Source organism: Esox lucius, chromosome 7, assembly GCF_011004845.1.
Source record: "Esox lucius isolate fEsoLuc1 chromosome 7, fEsoLuc1.pri, whole genome shotgun sequence".
Lineage (NCBI taxonomy): Eukaryota > Metazoa > Chordata > Actinopteri > Esociformes > Esocidae > Esox > Esox lucius.
In genome coordinates, this window is record NC_047575.1 from 20,874,237 (window position 1) to 20,889,726 (window position 15,490).

General features: G+C 39.7%; 1 protein-coding gene across 3 annotated transcripts; it reads right to left on the reverse strand.

Annotated features, from left to right (window-relative positions):
• Positions 1-804: 804 nt before the first annotated feature.
• mogat3b (monoacylglycerol O-acyltransferase 3b) lies at positions 805-12,593 on the reverse strand. 3 transcript variants are annotated; one of them, XM_010893455.4, is made up of 9 exons: positions 12,454-12,593; positions 11,744-11,793; positions 11,466-11,549; positions 11,264-11,371; positions 10,772-10,842; positions 5,937-6,141; positions 5,568-5,742; positions 1,356-1,540; positions 805-1,089 (listed from the first exon to the last, which is right to left on the reverse strand). In XM_010893455.4, the coding sequence occupies exons 3-9, from the start codon at positions 11,545-11,547 to the stop codon at positions 935-937; spliced, it is 981 nt and encodes a 326-aa protein (XP_010891757.1). In that variant the 5' UTR covers positions 11,548-11,549; positions 11,744-11,793; positions 12,454-12,593; the 3' UTR covers positions 805-934. The 3 variants fall into 3 exon arrangements, with proteins under 3 accessions (XP_010891757.1, XP_010891756.1, XP_019904170.1); XM_010893454.4 differs by lacking the exon at positions 12,454-12,593 and adding an exon at positions 12,080-12,361; XM_020048611.3 differs by lacking the exon at positions 12,454-12,593 and adding an exon at positions 11,945-12,361.
• Positions 12,594-15,490: the final 2,897 nt, after the last annotated feature.

Consider the following 15,490-nt stretch of genomic DNA (forward strand, 5'->3'; position numbering starts at 1 on the left):
TGCTGTTAACAAGCTGGATGGTCACTATAATCTGGAGGATGTGGCCTGATTTCCCAAAATAATTTTAAATTGGCACACTGCAGGACAGTTTTCCACTTTGCCACAGTCCATCTTAAATGAGCTGGGGACCAGAGAAGGCCCTGGCATTTTTGGATGTTGTTCATGCATGGTTTCTTCTTTTCATGGTAATGTTTTAACGTGGATTTGTGGAATGCTGCCCAAATGACCAGGAAAATACCCGATCTAACAACAGTGTGTAGCGGTCTGTTCCAACTGATTGATTGAAACTGTTTGGGCATGGGGTGTTTCCAGTGGGGATTGAGAAGTTACATTCAAGTGAGACCGGATAGACCTTCAACTATCAAACCTACAACACACATGACGTAGTGCTAAAGCACCATAATTCACAACAAACCATACTGTACATTGTTGCCTGATCGGGAGCTTTTTAATTATGGTGTGGGGGCAAAAATGGGATGGACAGAACGATTTAAAGATAAGGTTGTATATTAAAAAGAAAGTTTGGGCAGGTTTTTTTTGTGGATCCCGGGATCATTGGACGGTATACTGTCGTCAAAATCTGGCAAACCTGAATGCACATCGAGCAACAGCAATCAAACAAGCAGATCAGCTGATTAAAATGACTATTATTGCCATCTTTGTTGCAAACATTTGTTCTTTAAATGACCATAGCAATTACAAAGAAATGAAAATTAAAACAATGTTAATGAAAGACTAATAGCATTAGGTTTAACATTGCTAAATGTTAGGGACCAATGATTAAGCATACAGGCAGATCAGAACCTGAGTTGAAATGCATTTATTGAACTAGGACTGATTATAGTGGTAGGTCACATTGATGGACAGACTGACTGATCTGTTTAACAAAGAAAGACACCATGACAAATCACACAGTGCAGTCTAAATTAGTAGTCTACACAATGTTCAGCTTGTGGGTGTCAGAGAGTCCACAGCTGACCTTGTGTTCATGGAAAAGCTTCACAAGGGCCTCCATGTAAAGGCCATGATAGTGGTCCACTTCCTCCTCAGTGGGTGAAGACCGCTTTGGCACTGCAAGAGGACAGCCCACTGGACAGTAAGAGCACAAATGGGTATTATGAGAATTTTACACTGAGAAGCGCATGTTCATTGGTTAAAAGCTACACAAGCACACAGTTTAACAATCGGAGCACTAGTTTTTCTGATCTAGTATCACTAAAAGTTACTTAAAAACACCAACTTCAACTCAAACACAATACTTCAGTTAACATGGAAAACTGTGGATCATAAGGTAACAGTGCATTTCCAGAATTACAACTTAATTCCAAGGTAAAGGTAATTAATTGGTCACTAACCGACAGTGGTTACAGGGCAGTGGTAAGGCATCCAGAAACCGTATTCACCAACAAACAGACAAGGGGCAAAGCCCATGATTTTCTTAAAGAGATGCTGTAACCTCCAGCCCAAACTGCCTTCTAAGAAGATCACCTGGCGGAAGATATTGTTCTCCCCATACGAGTATACGGGAACCAGGTCAGCCCTGAGAAACAATGAAAGAGATATAAGAACACTTAGTTAGGGCCTCTTTAATAAAACCATACCATAAGTAGCCAGGCAGCTTACTATTTACACACACAAATGGTGTAAATACACTACCGTTCAAAAGTTTGGGGTCACTTACAAATTGCAATTCTGCCTATAGAAGGCCAGCATCCCGGAGTCACTTCACTGGTGATGTTGTGACTGGTGACTGTGTGACAGTGTGGCTACAACATAGCTCAAAAAATTCAGGAAACATTTAAATCTCCCATGAGGTCACAATGAACGAAATATTAAAGATCAAACACTTTACTGTACATTGTGTAATTCGTGGAGAACAAAATGACCTAACAACAGTCAATGGATACCAAAATTACAAACGCATTTAGGGCTGGATTCAAACTCACACCGACAATCTAAGTAAACAATTGAAATCACAGGCTGTTCTAACTTGCCTGAATTTCATCACCGCAACTCATGATGTGACCCAGTATTATATGGGATGTCACGAGAACTGATACTTCGTTACCAAGTCGATGCCAAAATTCTGACATGCAGATTTATTTAAAGTGATTTAATTTTGATTCTCTTCACATTAACAACGTATCCAAGGTGTTAACCTTGTTATATCCTTACCCTGAAATACACGTTACTATTATTTTTTGTTTGAGACAGTTGGCCAGGCTACACAGAAATGCCAGCTATGTTCTATCCGCTGTTTGCAATGGCTAAAGGCTACCGTGTTTAGGCTAACAATATAGTTTGAGCTGGACATTTCATACAGTTCCTGGACTTGGGTTAGGTGCTTTTCTAACTAACGCTATATGCCAGTGCTGGACTTGATACTTGGAGCCTGTTCTGTGTTCTACTTATTCTAATCCATCACGTTTACCTTTTTATTTTTTCCATTTCTCGGCTGTGTAATGCAATTGAAATGCTGTGCCATAAAAAGTTGATTGATTGTATTTTAAGCACAGTACTGTTTGTTTTAAATACTCGAAGGCTGCATGCCACTGTTCTTTTTTGTAATGTTCAAATGTTTTTATTAAAAGGAGTGTATGTTTAAGTACATGGGGATTTATTGTTTTGTTTTTTACAGTGGTATCAAACTGGGTATCCAGATTAATGGAATTTCACTGGTATTGGTATTGAATACTACATTTCTGGTATAGTGATGTCCCTACTCAGTAGTGTGTATGGCCCCCACATGTTTGTATGCACTCCGACAACGTCTGGGCTTGCATCTGTTGAGACGGCGGAGTGTGTCCTGGGGGATCTCCTTTCAGACTTGGATCAAGGCATCAGTGAGCTCAACAGTCTGTGGCGGCGTTGGATGTACCACATACATAACGTCCCAGAGGTTCTCAATTGGATTCAGGTGTGGGGAACGTGAGGGCCAGTCAATGGCATCAATGCCTTAGTTATCCAGGAACTGCCTACATACTCTAGCCACATGAGGCTGGACATTGTCCTGCACCAAGCCACCGACTAACCGGGGCGTTCCAGACAATTCCACGTCTGTCACATGCTTAATGGGAACCTGCTCTGTGAATGGTGCACCTGCCGATTCTGGTGTTCTCTGGCGAATGCCCATCGAGCTGAAAGGTGCTGGGCTGTGAGCACAGGTCCCACTTGCTCTCCTCGTGTAACGGCCCGACACCTGGATCTCCTCCATGTTCTTGAAACTGTACTGGAAGACACAGCAAACCTTCTTGCGATAGCAAGTATAGATGTGCCATCCTGGAGGAGCTGGACTACCTGTGCAACCTGAATGGGCGGCAGGTACCACCTCATGCTACCAGTAGTAACAAGGACACTAGCAAAACAAAACTTGAAAGGAATCAGTCAGGAAAAATAAGGAGAAAACAATGGGCTGTGGCCACCACCTGCAAAACCATTCCCTTTTTGGGGGTTGTATTGCTGTTGCCTCTCCAGTGCACCTGTTGTCATTTTCATTTGCACCAAAACAGGTGATATTGAATCACAGTCGCTTATGCTTCCTAACTGGACATATTGATATCCCTGAAGTTTAATTGACTGTAATACTGTGATGATTACGTGTTCCCTTATGTATTTAAAAGGATAAGTTCAAATTTTTTTTTACCTGTGGCCTATTTACAGATTATTTAGCATGATCCTAGTTCATAGAGACATCATTTTTTTTTATGGCCTGCACACCATGTAGCTGTCCAGATAAAAGGGGCTGATATGTTTTATACAGTATCCTACCTTAGCAGATATTGTCCTTGGTGCGTTAATCAAGAAAACAATATGAGATGGCAACATTCTATTTACATTTACATGGGCTCCATTTAGATGCAGACAGTTATTGTGGTAAGTTATGGACTGACATTGTATGTATATTAAACTAAATTAAGGGCTGGGACAACATGCATTTATTTAAATACAAGTCAAGCACTGTCCATGATGCACTGCTTTACCATAATGTACTGCTTTTTAAACAGAGAAGTGTGTATTAAGGGCAACATTTTATCACGATTAACTACAGAAGAGTATGCGATTAATCGGGATTAATCGTTTGACAGCACTAATATATACTAATCAAATTATGTCATAAAATATGTTTCTGGACATTTTGAGCCTGTAAATTGAACACTGATGCTCCAGACATTCAACTAGTCTAAACAAGACCAGTTTCATTGCTTGTTAAATCAGCACCACAGTTTTTAGCTGTGCTAACCCTACCCCCACAGCCAGCGACATCTCCTTCACCGACGAGTTAAACAGGTTCTACGCCTGCTTCGAACGCAGAAGTGTTGTCTGCACTGAGCAGGGTGAATGCCGCAAGGCTGCTGGTCCTGATTGCATTTCCAGGCGTTTGCTCAGAGCATGTGCTGGCCAAGTTCCTGCCATCACAGACCTCCAGCGCAGACGGTGTCTGCGCGGCATCATCAGGGACCCTTCACATCCACGCCACAAACTGTTTGCCCTCCTATCATTAGGCAGGTGGTACAGGTCTCTTTGGTCCCGCACCAGCAGGCTCAGGAACCGTTTCTTCCCATCTACTGTAACTCCGCTGAACTCTGTGACCCAGAGAACTCTGTGACCCAGAGAACTCTGTGACCCAGAGAACTCTGTGACCCATCACTTACCATACCCCCCCACCTCTCAGGGACCTTGTTGCACTACTCCCTTGTACTACTCTGACACTGCATTGCAAAGCCTGATAATGGAAGTTTTCAGTGGTTATAGGTACATGTCTACCCCAGGAACCTCACCGCTGCTATCCCTGCATTTCAATTGCACATGCACCTTGCACATTCAATTTGCCTCTTTGTACATTTACATTTTGCACACATAGAATTGCCACCGTGCTTGTATTTGTACATGCTACTCTACAGCATCACTCCATGTGCCTCGTTTGCACCTAGTATGCCATTTAGAAATTGCCATTTGTACCCGAACAACTATTATCCCAGTTGTAACATTCACTACACCTAAAACTTGTGAACTTTCTTCCCTCCTCTATTTGTGTTAATTGCACATTTAGTATTGCCATTTGTACTGTATTTTCCTTCATTGCACATCTACACAATCCACTTGTAATATACATATACTTAATACATGTAAATACTTGTAATTTTTCTGCCCTCGATTTGCACTTCTGGTTAGATGCTAACTGCATTTTGTTGTATTGTACTTGTATTGTTCAATGACAAGGTTTAATCTAACAATGATAAACTTAGCCAATACAACGGTTCCATTGGAACACAGGACTGATGGGTTGCTGATAATGGACCTCTGTACGCCTATGTAGATATTCCATTAAAAATCGGCCATTTCCAGGTACAGTAGTTATTTACAACATTGACATTGTCTACACTGTATTTCTGATCAATTTGATGTTATTTGAATGGACAAAATGCTTGCTTTTCTTTTAAAAACAAGGACATTTCTTAGTGAGGCCAAACATTTGAACGTAGTGTATGTGATGTACATTTATTTTTTTTGTTGAAAACTGTTTATGGCCTTCCACTACTGATCCATCCATAAAATGGATAACTCACCCAAACTCCAAGGCCACCCGGACAAATCCTTTCCTCTGCTTCATAACTACTGTATTGACCCCAGGCCGACTCAGAAGAGACTCCGCAGCGCCCCCTATCACAATGACCACTGCATTGCCATTTCCACTTTTAGAAAGAAGGTACTCAAGACTGGGTTTGCTGACTGGATAACAACCTGGTGAGAATATTAAAATGAGAATAAGAGAGTCATTTTATGAACAGAGGGGAGTAGGAGAATACTGCATTCCTTTCATTAAGATTGATTGGTCGCAACAAAATCAATCACAGAAAACATGTACAGATTCTTACAATATCAACAAGCACAGCTTCTAAAGAGGTAAACCCTCCTATATGCCTTATATACAGTACCAGTAGCCATGGCATATTCCCTGTAGAGGGGGATCTTGAAGATGCAACCCAGTATGCAGAGGCAGGAGCGTATCCCAGGAAAGATGTCCTTAAAGCCACAGGCCTCAGTGCTGAAAGACGTAAAGGCTCCCATGCTCATGACCCCATGAGGGTGACACCCTAAGATGTAGTTCTTGTTTGGATTTAACTCTGCAGTCTTCACCAACTACGCAAAGGGGGAGGAAATACAGATCCAATATTAAGCATCCAATATGGGACTTATTAAAGCTAGATTCCTTCATTGAAACACGAGACATACTGCATATGCTTTGGTAAAAAGCTGAGCAAAGGGCCTGTAGGAATGTCGGAAATGTATAGACAGAGCTGTGAAAAGTCAGACCTGACCATTCAAGATGTTGTCCTGGTTGTTTTCACTCCAACCCCATGTATATGCAGTCTTATTCGGTTAACTGTGTAACTATTAGAATCTGGTGTGCTAACTGAGGGTTGGAATGAAAACCACCAGAAAAGTAGCCCTCCAGCAGCAGGGTTGGAGTCCCCTGGTTTAGAGTAAAATATTGTATTTTGGGTTCTGATTGGCAACATTAAAATACATAATAAACATGAACATAAGTAATAAGTACAGTGTGGAGAACAAGTATTTGATAACCTGCAAAATCGGCAGTGTTTCCTACTTACAAAGCATGTAGAGGTTTGTCATTTTTATCATAGGTACACCAACTGTGAGAGACGGAATCTAAAAAATAAATCCAGAAAATCACATTGTATGATTTTTAAATAATTAATTTGCATTTTATTGCATGACATAAGTATTTGATCACCTACCAACCAGTAAGACTTCCGGCTCTCACAGACCTGTTAGATTTTCTATAAGAAGCCCTCCTGTTCTCCACTCATTACCTGTATTAACTGCACCTGTTTGAACTCATTATTTGTATAAAAGACACCTGTCCACACACTCAATCAAACAGACTCCAACCTCTCCACAATGGCCAAGACCAGAGAGCTGTGTAAGGACATCAGGGATAAAATTGTAGACCTGCACAAAGCTGGGATGGGCTACAGGACAATAGGCAAGCAGCTTGGTGAGAAAGCAACAACTGTTGGCGCAATTATTAGAAAATGGAAGAAGTTCAAGATGACGGTCAATCTCTCTCTGTCTGGGGCTCCATGCAAGATCTCACCTTGTGGGGCATGAATGATCATGAGGAAGGTGAGGGGTCAGCCCAGAACTACACGGCAGGACCTGGTCAATGATCTGAAGAAAGCTGGGACCACAGTCTCAAAGAAAACCATTAGTAACACACTACGCCATCATGGAGTAAAATCCTGCAGCACACGCAAGGTCCCCCTGCTCAAGCCAGCGCATGTCCAGGTCCGTCTGAAGTTTTCCAAAGACCATCTGGATGATTCAGAGGAGGAATGGGAGAAGGTCATGTGGTCTGATGAGACAAAAATAGAGCTTTTTGGTCTGAACTCCACTCGCCGTGTTTGGAGAAGAAGGATGAGTACAACCCCAAGAACACCATCCCAACCATGAGGCATGGAGATGGAAACATCATTCATTGGGGATGCTTTTCTGCAAAGGGGACAGGACGACTGCACTGTATTGAGGGGAGGATGGATGGGGGCATGTATCGCCAACAACCTCCTTCCCTCAGTAAGAGCATTGAAGATGGGTCGTGGCTGGGTCTTCCAGCATGACAACGGGGCAACTAAGGAGTGGCTCCGTAAGAAGCATCTCAAGGTCCTGGAGTGGCCTAGCCAGTCTCCAGACCTGAACCCAATATTTGGAGGGAGCTGAAAGTCTGTATTGCCCAGCGACAGCCCCGAAACCTGAAGGATCTGGAGAAGGTCTGTATGGAGAAGTGGGCCAAAATCCCTGCTGCAGTGTGTGCAAACCTGGTCAAGAACTACAGGAAACGTATGATCTCTGTAATTGCAAACAAAGGTTTCTGTACCAAATATTAAGTTCTGCTTTTCTGATGTGTCAAATACTTATGTCATGCAATAAAATGCAAATTAATTACTTAAAAATCATACAATGTGATTTTCTGGATTTTTGTTTTAGATTCCGTCACTCACAGTTGAAGAGTACCTATGATTACAAATTACAGACTTCTACATGCTTTGTAAGTGGGAAAACCTGCAAAATCAGCAGTGTATCAAATACTTGTTCTCCACACTGTATGTAAGACATTCTTATATCTTTTCAATTCAAGTTAATTGATATCTTGTGAGATGGCTAGAAAAACTGAGTTTTGGTTCCCAAAATGTATCCTTGAGGAATCCCTGCTATTCCATATAATTGTTATATTGCACCACCAGGACAGCTGATTCCACTTAATTCGGTCATAATTAGCTGGACCAGGTGTGCAAATGGTGACATTTAAATTAATTTCAACCAAGAGAAGTCTTACCAGAAATTGCCTTTTGAGACAGCTAAGAAACTATTCTTGTAGAAAGTCATAATGCAAAAGAGATTTCAATACACAAAAGACCAATGGCAGAAATGAATATGGGGCAATTAGTCCTCCTTTGTCATTTTTGATTTACAAAGATGCCAGTATGTTAAAGGATTTGGTGAGAGTTGAAGCCTGTCTGCAGTCTTCTGGGCAGTACAATGGGTTCTCTGTCATGGTCTGGAGGTGAATTTCAACCAACATTGTAGAGCAGGGTTCGGCAAAAGACGGCCCACGGGACAAAACTGGCCCGCCAGCAATAATATCTGGCCTGCAGCATGATTATTTTGAGAGCATCTGGTGCTGAAATAGAACTGACAGCAACATTTACTCAGACTTCCTCTTTAGTGTTTTTGCTTACGGAATAAAAGTGTGAGAACTTTTTTGCAACAATGCTTTATTTGGAGTTGAATTGAGAGTTTTTACTTTGAAAAGTTCTGAAATGCATTAAATTGTGGCTTGCTTGACACACCTCTGAAATACCCTTTGCAAACAGCGACAACTTCAGTGCAAATAAGACACCAGCTTTGCATTCACAAAACTAGGTAGGATGAAGGCATTGTTGTCTTTCCATTCATCTTTGAATGCCCTATTTTCGCTGTCTACTTTCCTCTTTAGACTCTTTGATAGTGCCATTTTGTGTATACAGCTAACTTAAATGTTTAGCTCTGCACACAACGTAATAGCGTAGCCTACCTCCAGCACGCAAACAATTAAACAATGCAACGTAGTATGTGAAGACGCAAAGGAATAATTCTGAGAGTAAAAGTAGGCTACATCAAATAATTATTACAATAAGTTTGGCTCTGATGTGTAACAAAGAAGCAAATTGAGATTATACATTTATTATTCACAATATTAAAATAGTAAATAAAACATAGGTAGTTAAAAGCATGACAAACAGGCCATTAATGAGCTTATTCAAGTCCTCTTATTTCTTGAGTTGTTTTTTTCCATCACGCATTTCCCACATAAGTGTGTCTTAGAAAGGCGGTCTGTGTTGCAAGTTGGTGAATGAAGACACTTGCTGGCTTAGGCCTACTTGTCAGTAGTACTGTATTAATTAATCCAACACAAAACCTGGACACCGTCACACAACTGTGGCTTTTTGTTTCTGACTGTCCTACAGGATTTAACCACAAGGTAACCACAGCTGACTAAGCAGTTACAAGACACTGTAACAGTCTTTAACAGGGAATTCTATTAGCATTTTTCATACATTTCTTAAATGATCCTTTGACTATGTTCTGGGCCACCATCTAGTGGGCTAAAAAAATGATCAGAGCTCTAGAAGCTCTGATCAAAATCTATGGAATGTTTTTGTATTTACTTCAAAATGTTATTTTGTACAAATAAACATGTACTGCCCAGACAAACAGTTTTCATTCAAATGTTTCAAAGTGGCCTAAGACCTTTGCACAATACTGTACAAGTTAGATTCTTATATCAATGCATATATAATGTATAAAATTTTAATGAATATCAATCAATGTATAAACCAAGGACCCCAGCTTTACTTTAAACGTAAAAAAAAATGTAAGCATGAACTGAAGGTTCTAGTTTTGAAATAAAACAATTATTGTTCTATGCAGTAAAAAGATTTCTCTAACCCTAACCCTGTTTAAACTGACTTAAACAGAAAAGCTAATTAAAAGTTGCAACCAGCATTTGCCACATAGCACCACTAACTTGGGCAAACTGGACATTTCTCATATATTTCCTGCTTCTGTCCTTTTTTTTACAATGCATGCCAAACATCATATTAACATCTAACAGTTCATGCAACATGTTTTTGATGTATTTTTCCCAATATACATTTATAAATATTTTGCTTCTCCAAGATGTCTACTTCTGCTGAACTGAATGATACGCCCCACATTTGGTATATTGTATTGGGTGAATATCTTCTCCTGCACCACCATGGGCCACACTGCATCCAAATGGCATTCCTCTGAGTCAAGCAAATCAAGAGATCTAAGCTAAATATGTTAGGTTGAAAGACCTTGGTCCATAGATGTCATACTCCAAATTGCATGTAGATTAATCATTCAATGTCAGAGAAGTAGTGTGTCAAGTATTTTTCATACTATTCTAAATAGCAGAAAATCGATAATGTCCTTGAAGGAATGTACTCATTGTGAGGAGAAATTTTGCACAACCTTTCAAAGTATGCATATTTCAATGGCTTATTAAAGTGCCACCATGTAGCTAACTAGCATGGTTTTTCGAGAGAGGCGTGGCCCTTTCATATAAAGCCATGTTTCATCTTCTTTGCCAAGACATCTCACCAGAATGCAACCTCTTCTCACCAGTTCCACTCCAGGACCCCTAATAATTGTTATCAGTTTAGAAAGCTTGTCATTGTCACCATACCTTCATTGGGAAGTAATCCCTAACGTGATGCCACACTTTCCATTTCCTCACAAATGCAGTTCTCCTGCCTCCTGGTGGCAACAGAGCAAAACTGTCACACAATTATTTAAGGGGAACTTAGTAGTAAAGCTCACTGACTCAGCGCTGGACTATGACAGTGCACAGCTCACCTACAGAAATAGAACTGTAGCTAGGTCGAAAGGTTATGCTCCCCTCCCCACAGCAATGTTATGGGTTCCACTTGATTCTACAGCCAGATATAACTACAGTCAATCAAAACTTGGTGGAATAACACAGATCTACAGAAAATATGTTATTTCACAGTGCATGTACTCTGTTTGCAAAGCCCAATTCATTGTGAGATATGCCATATACATTTTGTGTAATAAATGTGGATTAACAGAAGCTATGAGTAATCAGCCCATGGAGCAGGGGTGTCAGTTTATCTAACCCTAAGGTATGGCAAATTGTGTGTGTTAGGGGGTAGCCTACCTCTTTCAGGTGTGTGCCAGTCCTTCAACTGCCATATGAAGTAGAGAGTAGGCAGCATCCAAAGAGAAGTAAACAGAAGGCACACCATCAATCCAATACAAGCCACACCTAAGGAATAGGGAATGGATTCTCAGGGAGGGATTCACAGTATTACACATGGCTGTCCCAATGTCATTCAGCAGACACACACATTAGGTCTCACCAAATAAAAGGAAGGTCAGTATCCATTGTAGAACACTAATATTCTCTAGGAAGCACTTCCATCGAGTCTTTTCCTCCTTCATCACTGCAACCAAGAAAAAAGTGATACAGTTCAGTCTACAGGCCAATACTACCGTTATGAGGCTTTGTACCAGCAAATTAGCTGCCTATGCAAAGGTCTGGGAATTAAAGTCGATAACCCACCAGAAAGTACACTTAAAAGACAAAACTAGGCATAGTTAGTATTACATGTAAATGGAATGGGAGATGTTTTTTTACCTTTTCTGTAGTTTCCCCAAATATCGCGACACCACCAGGCCTAGGATAGCCTGCGAGAATCAATTTCATCTATTTAAATTACGCAGCAAACAACGACCAGGTTTAAGGTACCTACACTTTGAATCGAGTTACCATTTTCAAATATTTACAGTACAAAATCCTGAAACACTGCAGTACAAAATGTTACTATTTTGAATATACCATTAACTCATCGGTAAAAGCAAAATACAGTTACGAGAGCAAATCACGAGTTTTCGAATCAACTTTGTTGATTAAAGCCTAGGTCCACACTCAGTCTGAAGTCTATAGTTTGACTACTGTCCAGTGACAACTCACAACAGAGACAATGCATGGAGGGTTGGGAAGAATCGCAGAGTCATGTCAATAGCCATAGCTTAAAAAAGTAGCCATCAGCCTGAACACACATGAAAACTGGCCAATCTTCAATATGCTTATTCTGCGCATCATTACAACGTCGTATTATATTCATGAGGTCTAACGCGTTATCCAGGCATATTTTCTAATTTTCTGGACCGGTCTGCGCTGGATTTGCATTTGACACAAAAGGAAGAAAGCAAGACAGTTTCAGAGTGGTCCGGAACACACGCGCCCATTACCACTCACTTCCATCATTTACCCATCATGCATTGCTGTTTAAAGATAGGCGGACTATTCCATAGAGATTCAGTGATTTAGGAGAAAATGGGCACCTGCTAGCTAAATAATGGAGTATTAATGCCGATTAACGCTCTGTTGAGAAGACTTTCAGACAATCGCGTTCACGTTGTCATGCTGCGTAGAAAGACAGGATTTAAGGCAAAAAACTGGACATTATCTTCGAACGTAGTCCTAACGCCACTATTCCAAAATGATATGATACACATAACAAGTTGCGTAATCTGAGATCACAGAAAAATATATATGTTCTGCTACTTTATCATGTAAATCGGGGAATGTTTTTTAAAGCCCAATTAACACCTTTCTGAATAGTCTACTTCTTGTCAAGGAGTGCGCTCTTTGTTTAAGAATTACCCAGAATGAATTGGCTGGCCCATTAACGTACAATTCTGTAAAGTTTCCAATGTCCCCAAAAGTATCTCTGGTTGCGCATATTGAGAATGATAAGAGGCCGCGAGTGGCCGAAAGACTATTAAATGAGGACCAAATATTTAATAATTAATAAATAAATTCACACATAGATTAATAATATGTATCTATTTTTTCATCTGTTCATGTGTGCAATCAATTATTTCATTCAAATTATGGCAGGTTTGGTCCTTCATATTTTTAGCTTTGGAATACTTAAAATAGAAATTGCCTTAGACCTGCTTAAAATAGAAATTGCCTTAGGCATACTTAAAATAGAAATTGCCTTAGGCCGAAAATAGAAATTGCGGATCAACTCAATAAATCAATCAACACATCATGTTTGGGATAGACTTGTATCTTGAATGGGGCAATTAAGTCCTCTAGGTATCATGGTGTAGTTTTTATTTTATTTAAAGCAATTAACAGATAACATGTTCACAAATGGTGTACAACACAATGGGGGGTTATAATAAACAAAAATGGGTATTACAGAGATAGAATTATACAATCTATGTCAATTTCTAATTTAAACATATGGGTTTTACATTCATAAATCTATGGCCTTTACTATTTTTAAAATGTAAAAATAGTGTTTATATATTATGGCTTTTTAATCCTAAAAATATATTGTTCAAGGTGCTTCTGATATATTAAAAAGTTGGGCTTGTGAAAGTAAAATTTGCACTGGTGAAGGTAATACTTTGCTAAAAAAGGTAATACTTTTTTAGTGAAGGTAATACTTAGTTTCAAATGTATTAAAAGCATCAAATTAAAGCTGCAAGCAGCAGTTTGCACTTTTTTCTAAATAAGACATGTCCAACATATGTCCATAGTTGCAAACAATATGCCATGCATTTTTTTTCCTTTTCACAAGTATCCCCATGTGGCAAAATGGAAACATTCATATGAACTAAACTCACAACCTTGATCAAGTGTATCAAATGTAATCACACTTAAAATTTGTGTGATTTTGTGTGACAATCTGATGCTATGCATCAACAAATTATTTCACAAATTCAGAATTGCCAAAAAAAAAAGCTTTAATGAGTGCCAATTGAAAATATGTTCCTTGGGAGCATATAGATCTGTATACCTTTTTTCCAAGATTTTATCTTAAATGGAGTGAGCATCATGAGCTTGCAAATGTGGAAGACTCAATAGTTCCAACGTGTGGTTTTCACCAAATATTCTAATATTTTGAGATACTGGATTTTTGATTTCCATGAGCTGAAAGGCATAATCATCTAGATTGAAACTAAAAAGGCTTGAAAGGTTTCACTCTATCTGTAATGAATTTAGAATATATAAAGGTGTCACATGAATTATGGAGAAAAGATGCACCTGTATAAAATATTGACTTTGCAATGCAATCATCACAAATACTAACTTTAGGATGTTGTTCATTTATTTGAGGGACACAGGGTTGGTTGGTGGGATATGAGTTTGTCTTGTCGCTGTCCCATGCTCCAGTACAGAAGGGGGCGACCGCCATTAAAACCCATTGAAAACTCACATCGTCATTTGCCACACCATTTTTGAGAAACTCCCCGTTTCTCTCAAAGTACGCTCTTTTCAAACCCTATCTACCCAGATAAGCACCAGGGCTTGACCAGTCATAGAAAATACTTTTCATAACTTGTTCAGACATCGTAGAGCATTGGGTCAATAATGAGAAGTAATACATGTTTAACATTGTTTTATTCAATTCTATGGAATTACACAATGTCCAAATATTTCAGAAAAGATACACAAATATTCTGATTTCTGTTGAAATAGTCTTTGGTTTCGTCGTACAAAGGCTACTGCATTGCATACAGCTTTCATACTATTTTTATGCATTTTAAGTATTCATCCCTACTCTTGCTCAGTCTCTGACTTCATGCAGAAAGGTCTTGGTTATCACGTGAATTTTGGTCAGCGTTGTTAGAAAACCTGATACATCCAAAGCCATGGCCAGTACATGTTTCAGTCGCAGTGTTAAAACTGTCACTACAATGTTGTTATAATTAATCTAAAAAAAATTTTGAAAACAAGAATGTCTTCACTGGCTTGGGTGGTCCACTTCTCATCCGATGCATGCTTTGTGGAGAAAAGCCATGACAACATCCTTCAGGATCGTACCCAATGTTGCTCTGATGATCTTTAAAACCTGTGGTGCAAGGCATTTGCCTGTTTCGTCATAACTCTTATCAAAATTTAACAGGTATGATAGATTAAGAGGTCCTAGCTGATAGCCAAGCCGGTCCAGCCAATGGTAGTTTCTTGATGGGTACGATGGCTGAGTCAAAGGATCAGGGTCCAGGATAGCATAGCCAGATTCAGTGTTGACATCTGAGGTGTCACACAGCCAGTCCTCAGCCTTAGGTTCTTCAAACTCTGGTTGGTTGTATTCTTGAGACATGTTTTGCAAAGTCTGTTGGCTTCTTGATAGTCTGTTTGTATGCTGTGTTGAGGAATATTTTAGCGGGGCTTCAGATTTTTATTTCAGCTGGACAGTGCACAGTCGCAGTCACACTCTAACATACCAACATTGTCTGGAAATAGTTTTAATGTAACACAGTCATACTGCTTCATTCCTTCGATGACTTTGATAAGAACATCTACCCTATTATGCGTCCCCTGCTTTGGCCCCAAATAAAACACTTTTCGAAAGGTGCT